The sequence below is a fragment of the Eretmochelys imbricata genome, chromosome 1 (genome assembly GCF_965152235.1).
Source record: "Eretmochelys imbricata isolate rEreImb1 chromosome 1, rEreImb1.hap1, whole genome shotgun sequence".
Taxonomy (NCBI): domain Eukaryota; kingdom Metazoa; phylum Chordata; order Testudines; family Cheloniidae; genus Eretmochelys; species Eretmochelys imbricata.
Window position 1 is genome coordinate 152,927,961 of NC_135572.1, and position 17,095 is coordinate 152,945,055.

General features: G+C 41.9%; 1 protein-coding gene across 1 annotated transcript in view; it reads left to right on the forward strand.

The window, feature by feature from the left end:
• The window catches only part of SYTL5 (synaptotagmin like 5), a 121,507-nt gene extending 106,844 nt beyond the window's left edge, over positions 1 to 14,663 (forward strand). The window contains exons 14-17 of the mRNA XM_077807219.1: positions 8,597 to 8,705; positions 10,229 to 10,364; positions 13,079 to 13,287; positions 14,521 to 14,663. Of these exons, the coding sequence (XP_077663345.1) occupies positions 8,597 to 8,705; positions 10,229 to 10,364; positions 13,079 to 13,287; positions 14,521 to 14,663 (597 nt within the window). The remainder of the gene's footprint in view (positions 1 to 8,596; positions 8,706 to 10,228; positions 10,365 to 13,078; positions 13,288 to 14,520) is intronic.
• The last annotated feature ends 2,432 nt before the right edge of the window (positions 14,664 to 17,095 follow it).

Below are 17,095 nucleotides of genomic sequence, written 5' to 3' on the forward strand. Positions count from 1 at the left end.
CCTAACCAAAAGAAGGTTGAGGAGAGATATGATTGCTCTCTATAAATATATCAGAGGGATAAATACCAGAGAGGGAGAGGAATTATTTAAGCTCAGTACCAATGTGGACACCAGAACAAATGGATATAAACTGGTCATTGGGAAGTTTAGACTTGAAATTAGATGAAGGTTTCTAACCGTCAGAGGAGTGAAGTTTTGGAATAGCCTTCCAAGGGAAGGAGTGGGGGCAAAAGACCTATCTGGCTTTAAGATTAAACTCAATAAGTTTATGGAGGAGATGGTATGATGGGATAACATGATTTTGGTAATTAATTGATCTTTAAATATTCATGGTAAATAGACCCAATGGCCTGTGATGGGATGTTAGATGGGGTGGGATCTGAGTTACTACAGAGAATTCTTTCCTGGGTATCTGGCAGGTGAATCTTGCCCATATGCTCAGGGTTTAGCTGATCGCCATATTTGGGGTCAGGAAGGAATTTTCCTCCAGGGCAGATTGGAAGAGGCCCTGGAGGTTTTTCGCCTTCCTCTGTAGCATGGGGCACGGGTCACTTGCTGGAGGATTCTCTGCTCCTTGAAGTCTTTAAACCACGATTTGAGGACTTCAATAGCTCGGACATAGGTGAGAGGTTTTTCGCAGGAGTAGGTGGGTGAGATTCTGTGGCCTGCGTTGTGCAGGAGGTCGGACTAGATGATCATAATGGTCCCTTCTGACCTTAGTATCTATGAATCAAGGCCCCATCCAACACTGGAGGGATTGGTGCATGCAAGATCTCCAACCCCCTTGGTATCTCTGATGGCACCGAGTTGGCTGGCACCACCAGAATTCCGGCACTTGAGGGACCTCCAATGTATCCAGGTATTCAACATACAAGCGTCTCCTCTTCTCAGCACCAGTGCCTCAGCATCAAGTCTTTCAGCAAAGGAATCTTCTCTGCTGCCCTGCCACACACCTCTGCTCTCTAGTGCAAACTCTGACAGCGAGCCAGAGGAGACTGCTTACCATTACTCCTTTCATGATCCCTATGCTGCCCACTACCAAGAGGCCCCCCGGAGCATACCCTCAGACAGTCCCAGCACCGCCATGGTACAGCCAACCCTGGGCACCATAGCCACTCTCCATACCACCACCCCAGTGGCCATACTGGGATCCCTGGGCTGCATATTGCCCTCATGCCTCTCAGGTGTATAGCCTTCTCTGTGAATCGATGAGATGTTCTCACTCAGCCACAGCATTCAGAACCTCCAGAGGAGATTGTGGAGGAACAGGAGGGTGGCACTGAGGAAGAGAGAACTCCGAGGCCCAATATATCCTCTTACTCCCCAGATGAGGCTGTCATGCCTCCGTCATCGTCCTTGGCTGATGGCTTTTGGCTTTTCCGGGACGTGGCAAAGGGGGTGGCAGATACAATGCAGAGCCCCTTGGAGGAAGTCTAGGACATCCATAATCAGCTCCTTGATGTACTACATTCCTGCTCATCCTCTAAAATAGCCCTCACTGTTAACAAAGCTCTCCTGAAACCTGCTAAAACCATTTGCAGACACCAGCATCCGTGGCGCCCACTTGCAAGAGCCAAACAAAATATTATGTACAGGCAAAGGAGACAGAATGCCTCTTCTCCCACCCTCCCACCAATTCCATCATCATTGACATTGTGAACTCTCGGGGCTGTCAACACCAAATGAAGTCCACTCCCTATGACAGGGATTGGAAGCGTTTGGACGTCTTTGGGAGGAAAGCTTATTCTTTGACCATGCTATGGTTTCAAATCGGCAATTACCAAATCTGGATGGTGAAATATGACTACGGCAATTATTTGAAACTAAGCAACTTTATTGATCAGCTTCCTGAGTCACAACGTGACCAGTTCAAAGCTGTCATCCAGGAGGGTCAGCTAGACAGTGCTACAGTCTGCCCTCAATGCAGCTGACACACCATCCCGGTCCATCTCCAGTGGTAGATAGGCATCCTGCGTCATTGTTACACTTTTCAGGCTTCCCCAAAGAGGTGCAGTCAACCACTGAAGACTTTCCCTTGAAGGCACAAACCTCTCTGTGGACAAGATGGACACTTCTCTTCATATCCTGAAAGTGTCTAGGGCACTCATTGGGTATCCATATGCCTGGACAAATTAGGAAATTTAGTCTGCAGCCCCAACACAAACCACACACCTCCCAGTACCAAATTCAGTGCTATTACAAATCGCAGAGGAAAAAAATCTAAGTTCCCTAGTCATCCTCCATGTGGCCCATAGTCTTCCAAGCGCCAATTTTGTCGTGTTGGTCAAAGCGTTGACAGACCATTCCCCCCCAACCGCAACAGCTGACTGCTGCTTCCCACCCATTCAGCAACCATCTTGCAACATTCCTCAGCACCTGGGAATGCATAACTTTGGACCAATGGTTCTGGAAATTGTTTGCCATGGGTATTCTATCCATTTTACCTCCTTATCCCCTCCACAACCTCTTCATCATTCCTCTTCAGGGACCCTTCTCACAAGAGTTTTCTATGATGACAGAGATCGTCTCCTCCTGTTAGGAGCCATAGAACCAGTACCTCAACATCTATGAGGCAAAGGTTTTTACTCTTGTTATTTCCTAATACACAAAAGGAAGGGAGTTTGGAGACCCATATTAGACCTCGGAGCTCTCAACAGGTTTGTCAAAGCTCAAAAATTCAAGATGGTCACACTAGGAAGGATTATTCCAACGTTGGAACAAGGAGACTGGTTTTTGGTCACTGACCTTCAGGATGCCTACTTCCATATCTCAATCCTACCATCTCACAGACGGTTCCCCAGATTTACCCTGGGATAAAACCATTACCAGTACAAGGTACTCCCCTTTGGGCTATCATCCACCACGAGAGTATTCTTCAGGGTTCTCTCAGTAGTGGCAGTGCACTTATGCTCCCAAGGGATCATGATTTAACCTTACCTGGACGATTCCCTCCAAGAGACTTACCGAGTCACCAGATCTGCAATAAACTTGTTCATGGAGCTGGGCCTCCAGATCAACGTCCAGTAATCAACCCTTGTTCTGGTGCAGCACCTAGAATTTATAGGTGCTGACCTAGGCTTGCTACAGGTCAGAGCTCTCCTACCTCAACACAGATTCCTCTCCTTGGCCACATTTGTAGAGACCATTTGAAACAGATATGGCCTTCAACTCTTAGGGCATATGGCAGTGGGCACAGCTCTAATACCACATGCCAGGTTTCACATGTGATGCCTCCAGATGTGGTTCAACCCCTGTCACTACTCACTCAGGTCAAAAACTTTCTTACTACTTCCTGGTAAAAGGGCCCAGCCAATGTTTGCAGGGGGATCCCTTTTTCACAAACCCTCCCACCACTGCTTCTCACCACTGACACATGGCTAATAGGATGGGGTGCCCATTTAAATGATCTCACAACACTTGGCAGGTGCTCATCTACAATGATCGCTTAAGGAGGTTGATGTGAAGGGATGACCGTGGTCAGGAATGCCTGTGCCAATTTCCTGCCACCGATCAAGGGAACACTCCCGAGAGTCCTAACAGACAACATAGCCTGTATGTACTACATCAGTCAACAAGGGGGAGCCCAGGTCACCCTCCCTCTGTGCAGAGGCAATGAAACTATGGAGCTGGTGCATCTCCCATGATGTTACACTGTCTGCGGCCTACTTCCTGGGAACACAAAAATCGATAGTGGACAGTCTCAATCCCCAATTTCCCACACGACCATGAGCGGGAGATAGACCCGGCAGTACTTCGCCCAATCAGTCAGTGGGGGACGCCAACTACAGACCTGTTCGCCATTCACCTAAACAAGAAATGTCCACGCTACTGCTCCAGAGCAGGGATAGGCCAACATTCCCTGGGTGATGCTTTCCTCCTCCCTTGGGACAGAGACCTTCTCAATGCCTTTCCTCCCTTTCCCCTACTGTTGAAAGTCCTGTTCAAAATAAAATGAAGAGGCGCACATGTTGTACTGATCGTTCTCACTTGGCCAAGACAGACCTGGTACCTTTACCTGTCACAGCTCACAAAGTGCGTGCCAATCTCTCTCCAATCCACTCTGTACCTCCTCTCGCAGAACAAAGGGCACACTTTACATTCCAGCCTGGGAATTTTTCTTCTCAAGGCGTGACTCCTTCATGGTTCCAATATCTGGAGAACTCCTGCTCAAAGAAGGTACAAGAGGTATTACTACACAGTAGAAAGTTCTCAACATGCCATACTTCCCTGCGAAAATGGCCCAGGTTCTGGATTTGGTGTACCTTCCAACAAATGTCCCTGACATCCGCAGCTCTTCCGAAGATCCTTGACTGATTCTAAAAAAGATCAGGACTATTTCTCAGCTCCTTGAGTCTACCTCACAGCTGTAGCAACCTTCCATCAACAAGTAGAGGGCTACTCAGTGCTATTACACCCAACTACTAAAAGATTCCTCAGGGGTACAGTAAACTTTTTACCACACCCCCGACTTCCTAGCCCTGGTATTGAAAGGACTGACTAGGCCTCCCTTCAAACCTATGGCCAGCTGTTTTCTTACATACCTCTCAGTGAAAATGATCTTCCTGATAGCAGTCACCTTGGGTAGGAGAATAGGAGAAATAGTGGCTCTGATGGCAAATCCCTACATGGTATTCTTTCGGGACAAGGTTACACTCAGGACACATCCAAAATTAATCCCCAAGGTAACCACCCTGTTCCATCAATGAACCAATTGATTCACCTTCCAACCCTCATGAGACAACAGGGAGGCTATATTACACACTCTAGATGTCCGGAGAGCCCTAGCCTTCTACCTGGCTAGGACAAAGGGTTTCAGGAAGTCCACTAGACTTTTCGTCTCTGTTGCTGAAAGATCCAAGGGCTCAGCAATATCAGCCCAAAGACTCTCCAAATGAGTCTCGAACTGCATTAGACAATGTTACCAAGTTCGCAACATGACCCCTCCAGATACTATTTGTACACACTTCACGAGGCCCATCGCCTCATCCGTCACCTTCTTCAAGAAAGTCCCCATCTCAGAAATCTGTAGAGCGGTGACATTGGCATCAGTCAACACCTTCTTAGAGCATCATGCAATTGCTAGAGACTCTGCCTCCAATGCCATCTTCGGCTCCACAGTGCTGTCATATCTAACTGACCAGACTCCAAAGCCCCCCAGCCCTCTAGTTGGGATATTGCTTGGGAATCACCTAAAGTGGACCACCCACAAGGACACTAGTCACAGAAGAAGTTACTTGTCTTGTGCAGTAATGATGGTTCTTCGAGATGTGTCCCCCTCTTGGTGCTTCACAACCCACCCTCCTCCCCTCTACTTCAGAATTCTTGTCTATGACTTCAGTAGAGAAGGAACTGAGGGGGATTAGCCCACATGCGCTGGCTAGCCTTGTGGCGGGGCACAGGGAGAGACTGTGGACATGCAGGCTTAACAGATACTGCTACCGAAGTTCTACAATCAGCAGTGCAGGGAAACAAGCACACCTACAGTGGAGCACCAGTAGGGGGACACATTTCAAAGAACAATTCGTTATTGCACTTGGTGAATAACTTCTTCTGCAGTCAGCACCCTGAAGAGCTAGAGACAAATGCTTTTCCTTTTTACTAGTAATAAAATATCCTGAGCAACACTTTCCCTAGGCTGGTTCCATGACAGCCTGCCCTGGCTGGCTCAATTCATGGAGCAGAGAACATATTTGTCAGCATTCCTATTTCTCTGTAGCAGTACTGGCTAGTGTGGGATTTAGCTTTTATTTAGAATTGAGAATTTTACATGAGATACACTCACATTGTGTGTTCAGGTTGATCATAATGTTACATTGTGAAACTACTAGACTGTAAGACTTGTTGCTCAGTCTCTGTTCTGCTTCACATCATTTTAAGTGTTGGGTTTTTTTTTGTTTTTTTTTAAATCGTAACAAAGGCACTGATGGAGCACTTTCACTCAGACCAAAAAGTAGTCAAGTCTAAGCATTTCAGACATTCCAGCTAGGAAATGTGTCTGATTATTTCCAAACTCATTATAAGAGCTATTAATTCTGCTTCATTATTACCAAATAAAAGAGAACTAGAATATGTCTCATTTGCCCGCTAGGATGATCTGGATAATGTTTTCAAAGATAATGTTTCTCATGTTCAATGAAGGTAAGACAAGAAGTAATGGGCTTAATCTGCAGCAAGGGAGGTTTAGGTTAGACATTAGGAAAAATTTCTAACCACAAGGAGAGTTAAGCTCTGGGCTAGGCTTCCAAGGGAGTTTGTAGAATCTTCCTTATTGGAGGCTTCTCAGAACAGGTCTGACAAAAACCTGTCAGGGTTGGTCTAGGTTTACTTGGTCCTGCCTCACCTCAGGGGGCTGGACTAGTTGACCACTCAAGGGCCCTTCCAGCCCTACATTTCTATGATTCTCTGATTCTGTAAGTGTAGCTCAGTTTGTTGGTAAGCAAAGAAAAAATTTTTTCTGAATAACAAATTATTTCAAACAGAATTAAAGATCTGGTTTGTTTATACATATGCTAGGCAGAATACTGTCCTACAATATGAACTCCATGTTTCTGACAAGAATGCCAGTTAAACTTTGCTAAGGGTTGACATTTGTTGTAATCTGATGCTATTCAGCTGTTTTAAGAAAGAATTTGAGCATTTTAAGGTTCATTTGTCCTCTGAGAGTTGGATGTTCAGTCCTCTGAGGGGAGAGTGGTTAGATGAGAATGATCATGAGAATAGCTTTAGCGTTAAAGCACAGGGCTGGGAGTCAGGAGACATGTGTGTTAATTCCTGGGTAATTTGAGCAAGTCAGTTCTAAAAATTAGGGCCTTAACTTCTGTGCTTCATTTCCCCCATCTGTGAAATGGGGGAAATTATTCTAACCATCTTCACAGGGAAATTGTGAGACTAAACTCACATGCTTCAGGGCATAATAAAGCTTCCTGGCAGACAGGGATTATTAAAATGAAATTTTCCCCTATGAGCAGGTTGTTCTGCAATTGTCCACTATTGGGTTTGTTGCACCTTCCTCTGAATCCGCTCCCTGTGTATGAGCAGATGGCAGGATCTAGTCCTAAATATTTTTATTAATCAGGGGATAGTGTCTTAACCTGCAGTCTAACTTTAAAGGCAGGCTGAGCTTTTGTATGTCACCTTACATATTTCTGAGGTTATTTCTTTTCCTGAAAGTAAAATTCTTTACCTAGTAGTTGGGATGAGGAGGCAAGCTGAACAAGTTTTGGATGTAAGCTCTCACCAGCACAGTTATTTCATAAGCAGTGCAGTATCTTGATGCAGTGTTCAGAATGTAATTCCAGGCATAGCGTATTGCCCAGATACTCAGTGTTGTCACAGTGGGCAGCACTTCATGTATCATAGGCATAGAATTGTAGGGCTGAAAGGGATCTGGAAAGGTCAGAAAGTCCAGTTCCCTGTACTGAGGCAGGACCAAATAATCCTAGACCATACCTTGTACTTGTCTGTCCAACCTGTTCTTAAAAACCTCCAGTGATGAGGATTCCACAACCTCCCTTAGAAGCCTATTTCAGAGTTCTCCCTCCTTATAGTTAGAAAGCTTCTCTTAATATCTAACGTCAATCTCCCTTGCTGCAGATTAAGCCCCGCAGATCTAGGTATCTGGATCCAACACACCTTTAAGCTCCAAGTTTGTGAAGCACATTCATAAACTCTGATTGTATGCGTTGTCCCATTGACATCAATGGGGCTACCGGTGTGAGCAAAGTTAGGTACATACTTAAATGTTCCACAGGATTGGGAATTTAATGAAATTTCATGAACAATTTCTCTATTGTATTCCATTTCTCTAGGAGAAATCACTGTTTACTGATATATGATTGGTTTATTTTATGGGTAGGGGAGGCCTACAAAAGCAGCTAGTTTTTAAAAATGAGTTTATAATCCATTTTTTTATTTAAATTAAAAAATACATAAGTCTAATATTGCTTTTGAATAATGTTATAAAAAAACATAGAGCACGCTTCTTCTGGACTGGATTTAGAAATTTAATGGGGAAAAAGAGGTGCAGAATGTTGAGAAATGATGTTTGGGAAGAAGAGGAAAAGACATTTGGGAAATAATATTTGTATCCATAAATCTCTGTTCTGTTTCAGGGACAGATTATGCCCTCTTATTCCAACAATAATCCTATTGAAATCAATGGGGCTAATTATGGAGTAAGGTGCTAATCAACATGAATAAGGGTATTAGAATCTGGCCCTAGATTAGCTACAGTTTATATATCCAGCTTACTCGGACCTGTTTGTTTGCTGTAAATCAGTGCGTGACATGGGTTGGAATTTTTCTTCATTCTAACAAACCGAATTTCCCTCTCCTGTTTATGTTTACTGAACAGCATTTAGTGCAGGGCATGTGATGTCTGTTCTTCTGAGCTTTTTGCACTTCCTAGACTATTACATTTTCAAAAATGTGGCTGTCTATATTCAATCACTGAGGGCTAATTAGCTCTGAGCACTGTGCAGTGGCATGACCTATTTAAGCATATATCATGGCTTACATGTACAATGAAAAAAATTGAAAATGAATGGGTGAATTATTAAGCTTAGTTGGATTTCTGTTTTTCTTTCCTCTCCATCAGCTGGAGGTTGCAGCAGATATCGGGCTTCAGTATAAAGGAGAGCTGATAGTTGTTTTACACTACATTCCCCCTGAGAAAAACCTAATGCTTCCCCTTGGACAGTTTCAAGGTAAAATGAACATTGATGGCAGCATCCTCTAAGTACTGGAAATAACTTGTATGATGAAAGCTGAGTTATGAAGTAACAGAGTTGCAGAAGGTTGAAGTTCTGTGGAAATAAATTAGGCACCTATATCTGAGGGAATTTTCAAAGGAAAGATGATGCTCCCCTGCCCCCAGTAATGAGATGCCATTTATGCACCATTAGGAGTTGTTGCATGGCTGTGACACCATTAAAAAGACCCAGCTGGTCAATAGCCATGGTTTAGGACAGTTATTATCCAAAGCAATACTCTAATCCTGAGTTGTTGTGTTCGTTGTGCAGTCTGGTTTTAAACAGTACATGGATGATCAGAGTAATGGGGCTAGCACAGTTCCTCTCAGGAGATCATCCTTACTGATAGATACTTCACTGTTCAGAACCTTTTTACATGATTTAGTCTACAATTTCCTTTGCTCAGTTTCATCCCATTACTCCTACTGTAATTATATCCCTGAGGATCCTATTAGAATTGTCTAGGGTGGTCCATTATAGTCCTCTGAAATGGGCAGTGTTTCTGTGGAGGAAAATATTATTAGTTACTACATGTACTGCAGTAGTGTCCAGAGAAGTGATGGTCCAAAGAGGTAGCAATGACCAGATAGTAATTCTGTCCTTGGACACACAATATACATACAGACCATAGGCAGAGAGATTTGAGAACAATAGAAATTTATTGCCAAAAGAGACAATACTACTTTGCAAGCATTGGTAGCATAGGCTCTTTTCTCAGATGAATTACATTCAGTTTATTAGTAGTAAATTCCAAGGTCCTCTGCTATAATCTGGTAGTCTTTGGTCTGAGGAAACCAGTTGCTGCATATTATAATTTATATGCCCCAGATTTCTTGAATTCTTAAGTATTAATCTTACTCAGAAAGCACAGTGACAACAGAGCTGTGAACGAATGACCTTCCCAGCACGTGGATCTGAGCAATTTTTATATTCATTAATCTAGATCTTAACTAAATCATTAAAAAAACTCCATGCAGCAAGGTATCTCTTCTGGAGTGAACTTGTACCATATATGTCTGTATATCAGGCTTTGAGAGAGATGTTTCAGATTCTGCCTATGGGGGGAGGCTGTCTGATAAGAGCTCTTCTTTGCCACCACAACTCAGAATGTATTATTTGCCATCTGTAATAGCAGAGAAGAGGAGAGGATTTAAAGAAAACTTGACCTTTTCCCTTCAATGTATTAGTACTTCCATATTTGTACTTGGAGACTTAGGACAACCCAGCCCTGTAATGTCTGTCAAGGATTGACCACATCTGAGTCAATTTTTTTTTACCGGGTGTGGGGTGATCTCCTCCTTTTGCCCGACCATGTTTACAGATAAAGGACCAGATTGTAAACGCAAGCAGTGCTTCACTCCACGGATGGTCCTGTTGAAGTAAACAAGTGGCAGAGTCTGTCCAAAAAGGCTTACATTTCCAAACTGGTTTTGCAGTATTAAGTTCTTGATTTTGTTGTTGGTTTGTCTTATGTACAGGAAAGAAGAGTTTAAAAAAAGGAAAGAAAGGAAACACACAGCTACCTTCTGGGGGTATGTTGGAAGTCCTCATCAAGGAAGCCAAGAATTTAACAGCTGTGAAGTCAGGAGGCACTTCTGACACGTTTGTTAAAGGGTAATTTTTACTTTCCCATGTTCTGCATAGCATGCCAAGAGTAAAACTAGCTTTTGCATTGAATCCTAGTTTATCTGATCAATATCATTTTTGTCTGATAGCTACTCAACTTTACTCCTGAAAAAGAACTTGCACCTCAAAATGGAGTTTAACCTCTTTGTCCACTATATTTAAATTTAGGTCATAATATGTGATTTTAAATAAGAGCTTTAATTTTACTTCGTAGACTTCAAAATGTGGCTTTGAAATTTGACATTAAGGGTAAAACTTTTTTTTTTAAAAAAGATGAGCATGTGATATATGTATACATACTATATATACATTTCTGTAATACAATATGATTTCATATATATAATGTGTCAGGTTTTTGCTGTATACATATGCCTCATTATATTATTTATCTTTTAGCATTTAGAGTCCAAAGTTAATATCCCTGAATAAGCAGAAAATATTTGCTATAGGAACACACTTACGTTTGTATAAATAAATATAATCCTATGTGACTGATTATACTAGAGTCATCATAAATGTGAGCATGGCACTCAAGGTGTTAAATGAGTGAAATATGGACAGCTGACAAGAGTGCTTCTCCTTGCCATTTTCCCTGTCAATAAAAGCTTTCATGGTTGCTTGTTTTACATATAGTTGTGTGTTGGTTACAGTCTGCATGTTTTTGTTGAAGTGAACCCCTTGACAAAGTTTCACCACTAACCTGATGCCCCATATGGATTCACCTCCTCTCCGGACCAGCTAAACCATTCCTCTCAGAGTGGTCAATTGTTCCTGAGGTTATAAAAAATATTTCTGAAGGAAAAATATTTTGCTTTTGCTGTAGCTCAAATTGTCTCAAGTGACAAATGTATTTTTGCAAGTTTTCCTGGGGCAGATATACCCAGAATTCATTGTAAGGTTTTCACCCTGCACCTCCTATTCACACGATCCAAGTGCTCTACAATCAATGTACTGAGTACATTTTTTTAGGCACAAAGAGCAATCCATAGGCTTATTTTATGTTGGTTTGCTCAGTGCTGTTTTCTCTATGGTTGGCTATGACTATGAGAAAAGCGTTTTTGTTTAAACAGGAAAACAAAGAAACAGATTGTCTGGTCCCTCACTCTCCTCTCCGCAGCTCGTACACACTTGAGACATGGAGTTTACACCAGGCTAAGGGGAATTTTTGTTGTTGGAGCCCCTTGTTGACGAATTGGCAGCACATTGCTGTTGCTGACACTGTGGACTGTCTCTGGCTAGCTCATCACACACATCTGTTGTTGCTGGCATGGGTTGTTTTATGTAAGTGGAGCTTGAACCAATTTCCTTTGGACAAACAATTTTCCATCAGGTTACAAGGTTTTTAAAAATATATTTTCTATAGCTGAGATGAACCCATAAACTGTACTGGGGGAAGGGTAGGTACAGAGTAGGGAGGTTTGTCCACTACTCGACTTTGAAAATTATATATTGTGTTTACAAAGTTTCAAGAAAAGAGTACTCTGGTAAAAATATAAGGCTTATGGAGTTGAAAAAATTGTCAGATTTCATAGCATCAGGGGCTCTGTGTTTTTTCCAGGAATCAGGCCTCTGGTATAAATGTAAACATAAGCTTATTTCCATTCAAGGGGACAATCTGCTGCTGTTCCTTCTCTACCAACCACTTATTTTTGCCCAAGTTAGGTTAGATGTGTGTATCATCATGGAATAGTGTTGCTTCTCACCATGAATCTGAAACTCTTACTCACATGGAGAAGCATTGTTCTCCATGAGGAATCCCACTGAAATTGAGAGTTTTGTGGTTAAAAGCAGTGCCTTAACCTGGGGCAGAGGAGAGCTGGATTCAATTCCTGTCTCTGACCCAGACAACCTGGACAAGTCACTTGGGTCCCAATTCAACACAGCACTTCGGCATATGCTTAACTTGACTTCAATGGGATTTCAACATGTGCTTAAATGCTTTGCTGATTGGGGTGATCTCTCTCTGCCTTGGTTTTCCATCTGTAAAATGGAGATAATACTGCTTCCTTTCTCCCATCCTTTCTCTGTTTCGTCTATTTAGAAGGAAAGGTCATCAGGGAATGGACAGTTCTCACTATATGTTTGTACTGAACTCAGCACAATGGGGCCCTGATTTTGGCTGACTTCTAGGTGATACTGTAATACACTCGATTACAGACCTAAAAGTTGCAATTCTTCAAAAAAAACCCCTCAAAAACAGACTCCAACGAGAGACTGTTGAATTGGAATTAATTTGCAAACTGGATACGATTAACTTAGGCTTGAATAGAGACTGGGAGTGGATGGGTCATTACACAAAGTAAAACTATTTCCCCACGTTTATTCCCCAGCACTGTTCCTCAGACGTTCTTGTCAACTGCTGGAAATGGCCCACCTTGATTATCGCTACAAAAGGTTTTTTCGCCCCCGCTCTCCTGCTGGTAATAGCTCACCTTAAGTGATCACTCTCGTTACAGTGTATATGGTAACACCCATTGTTTCATGTTCTCTATGTATATAAATCTCCCCACTGTATTTTCCACTGAATGCATCCGAAGAAGTGAGCTGTAGCTCACAAAAGCTTACGCTCAGATAAATTTGTTAGTCTCTAAGGTGCCACAAGTACTCCTTTTCTTTTTGTAATACAAATGATAAATATGACTGACCTGAAGTCCCATCTACCTGGTTTTTTTCTTCTCTTTCTTTCTGTTTGTCTCCCTCAGATATCTGCTCCCAGATAATAACAAAGCAACAAAACATAAAACTCCTGTCATAAAGAAGAGTGTGAACCCTCACTGGAATCACAGCTTCACTTTCAGCAGCTTGAATCCTACAGATCTACACAATGTCTGCCTAGAACTGACAGTCTGGGACAAGGAGTCACTCTCCAGTAACATCTTTTTGGGAGGTGTCCGTTTGAGCACTGGAAGCGGTAAGGGCTCTGTTTGACTGGGAATCATCACTTTGTTCAGCACGTGTCTCATTGCCATGTAAAGGATGGAAATGTTGTGAATATGGGGCACAGAGGAACTATGAGAAATGAAAAAAGAGTGGCTTAGTAGCCTAGAGGCAACTTATGTCTTTATGCTATCCAGTGAGAGACATGAGTTTGTTACCCTCCTGTAACTAGGCTTCCAAAGCCAACTGGGACTGAGAGAATTATGGACACACTTCTTACCATCTGAGTGAGAAATGAGAGTTTCATGTTACTCAGCAGCAATGCTTCTGGCTGATGAAGGGGCAGCTATGAAGAAAGAGTCGTCCATTCCTCCTCAGCTAGGAAGCCAATGGTTGTGGGACAGAGCCATGTTAGGCCCATGGTGTACCTATTTTGTGGCTACCAAGAGGACTTTAGTCTCCAGCTAATTGATAAAAATCCAACGTCTTTCAGGATATATACATTATTTATTTGTTTTTTAAACTTGTAAAAATTTTTTTTTAAAATCACAATGGGGAGGTGCTGGATTTACAAGACCAGAAAAAACCCCAGCCAAACCCAGGCTGACAAATCACCTTTTACATTTTCTATTGCATGATTATTTTTGAGATATTTCTAAAAATCTTTGTTCGTTTACTTATGAAATACTTTTGGTTTCTTTGTTCTTTATTTTCCTTTTATGATCTGCCAGGTTTTTTTCCCTCAATAGATAAATGTAAACCCTCCTCCCCGGAAAAATCCATAATTTTTGTAAGGCACATGCCTGATAGTACTGCCTTGCACACAGCAGTGAAGTGAAGGAAAAGGCTGTCTTTCTGTACCCTCTTGTGAGAGAAGGCGGGTGAGGTAATGTCTTTTATTGGACCAACTTCTGTGGGTGAGCAAGACAAGCTTTGAAGCTACACAGAGCCCTTCTTCAGATCTGGGAAAGGTACTAAGAGTGTCATAGCTAACTACTTATGCTAAACTATCTGTTCAATTTTCTGTTTAGCTGTGACACTCTTAGTACCTTTCCCAGATCTGAAGAAGGGCTCTGTGTAAGCTCGAAAGCTTGTCTCGCTCACCCACAGAAGTTGGTTCAATAAAAGATATTACCTCACTTACCTTGTCACTCCAATATCCTGGGACTGACAGGGCTACAACAACACTGCATATACCTTCTTGAAACAGATAAGGAGCCACATCTCACTAGCATGCCAAAACTCTCCATGTTTTTTCAATTGCCAGGTATAAGTAATGGGAAGGAAGTTGATTGGATGGATTCTCACGGGGAAGAGCAGCACCTCTGGCAAACGATGATGGACCGTCCCGGAGCTTCTGTGGAAGGTATATTAATGCTGAGATCTAGCATGGGAAAACGCAGACTCTGAGAACAAATGGCTTGCACAAGGATAAACTCCAGCTGTTTCGCTGACGTGACTTTTAACTGTTGTGGGGTACCACAAGGATGCCTGGTGTTAGTGGAATTCAGTCTGTTGTAACTTTGCACATGCGAAAGTGAGGAAGAAAGACTCCTCTTTGCCTTGGATTTTAAGGCTCCAGAATTGGATTATAATGCATTCTGCACTTTTGTGCATCCGTATTCTTAAGACAATGCTCCTTACACTAGTGAAACTCCTACTGAAGTCAGTGAGAAAGATACCTGAATATAGAATTCAAAATCAGGCTTTCTTTGTCTCAGAGACAGAAATATGGTCTACTAGTGTCAACATCCATGAAGAATATGGAGCAAGCAAATGTTTTAGTCATTTGATGACTAATGATTATTTATGGTATAAGCCAACTTGAAGCAACTCAAAAGTTTGGTATTTGAAATGAGATTAGAAACCACCAGATTCCAAATAGTCTGAAAGAATAATTAGCAACATCCCTTCCCCCTGTTTACATGTTCAGTTATTTGAACTGTGCATGACAGCAAGCCTTGCAACAAGCATCACTGCAAGAAAAGCCAATACACTGCACACAGCAGCCATTATTTGGGTATTTAGAAATAGGCAGCAGATGTGCGGATATAAAATAACAGGAATGCTGTACTCTGCAGTGATGCGTGTGCGGTGTGTTTCAGTGCCCCATTGAGAATGCAAGCTATGGTTCCCCCGGGTCAAAGAGCCTCTTATGAAAACAGATTATTATACATCCCTACGCAGCTTCCAGAACTAGGCGCCGTTACTTATGGCTGCATTATAACTTTTGCTTATAACTCATTTAATAATTCAGACATCACAGTACAGAAGAGGAGAGAAGTTCAAACATCTGTTAAAATGGATGAGATGCTGATGTTTACCCACACGTGCTGTTTCAGGTTTAATAGTCCCCAATTCAGCAAAACATTTAAGGAAATTATCTAATTAAGCGTATGCCTAACTGCTTTGCTGAATGGGAGTTTAAATGGGGAAGTTTTTGGCGTGGGTTGGAATCCTATTCAAGCGTATCCTGCTGATTTATTAATTATTAACCATGAGATGATGTAGAATGGGATTTTGCTGCTGAATGTTACTAATATGAGTCGTTGCACTTATAGTACTAATGCATTTTAATATAAAAATGTTGTCTCACTATTTCAATTACTCCATGTTAAATGGCATAGTTGTTCTATATTAATTTGGTTTCCTAAAGACTGTTTTGTGTCTAATGAGATCTGTCCTGCTCTCAATACACGAAGGAATTATACACCCCACCAATCTTACATTTTCTGCCCACTAAGAACTAGACCACCATGTGTACAGAGCACAATGCTTTCTATTCCTGCTTACGGGCTGTAGCTGTGTTTATACAGCAACAGAACCATAGCAAGGAGAATAACTGACCCTTACCAAATACAACAGGTACAGTGTTTGCAGATTTATGTGATACACTAAGTTCAGCACTCATGTGCTATGGTGATAGGTACCTTATACAAACCTAAGAAACAGCAATACATTGGGTAAATTAAGTTTCATCTGAATGATCCATAATTAAAATCGTGCTCCCTGTCATCAACAGTAAATACATCTACTGCTATTCTCATCCTTAATTATTTTTCAAGCATTTTAAGACAGTATCACTGTGAAAAATATTTAGCAACCACAAACAAAATAAACCAATAAAAAAACTCTGTCACCTCCACCCCATATATAAGTACAGATTCTCTCTCTCTTCTTTTTCTCATATGGTCAGAATTCAGACCCTAAAGCTTTCCCTGAAGAAGAGTTACCACAATCATGCTTATTTGAGAAGTAAAAATCCTGCCATTCACAGTGCAAGAATAGCAGAAGCCCCAGGTTTTATGACATGAAGTACTAATGGCTAAACAACTACAGCTTGAGTTTTGTATCTGAAACTGAAGAAATGCTCTGTCCACTACAATTATGTCTCCCATTTACATGGCATGAAACTGCTGAACATGTCACAAGCTACTTGTTAAAATAATAATGTTGTAAAGTTAGGTTGAAAATATATATGTTTTTAAATATCCCTTTGTTTGCATTACAAAGAATACCATAGGTTACAAAAACAGATTTCCAAAAATCTAGGACAAGACTTTGAAAAGTGACGAGTGATTTTGGGTGCCCAATTTGAGACACTTTAAAGAGCTCTGATTTTCAGGAAGTGCTGACACCTCTCCTCTGATAATCAGGCCCCTTTAAAGCAGCTCACGTTGGACACCCAAAATCAGCAGCCGCTTTTAGAAGATCCTGGCTATAATTTTCTTTCTTCCATTTGGCTGTTTACATTTGTTTACTTTTGGAATTTCACTCAGGGCAGTGAAATGAGACTAGTCTGTTTCTAGTCAGTTTTACTTTCCTATTCTCATGCATTTTCA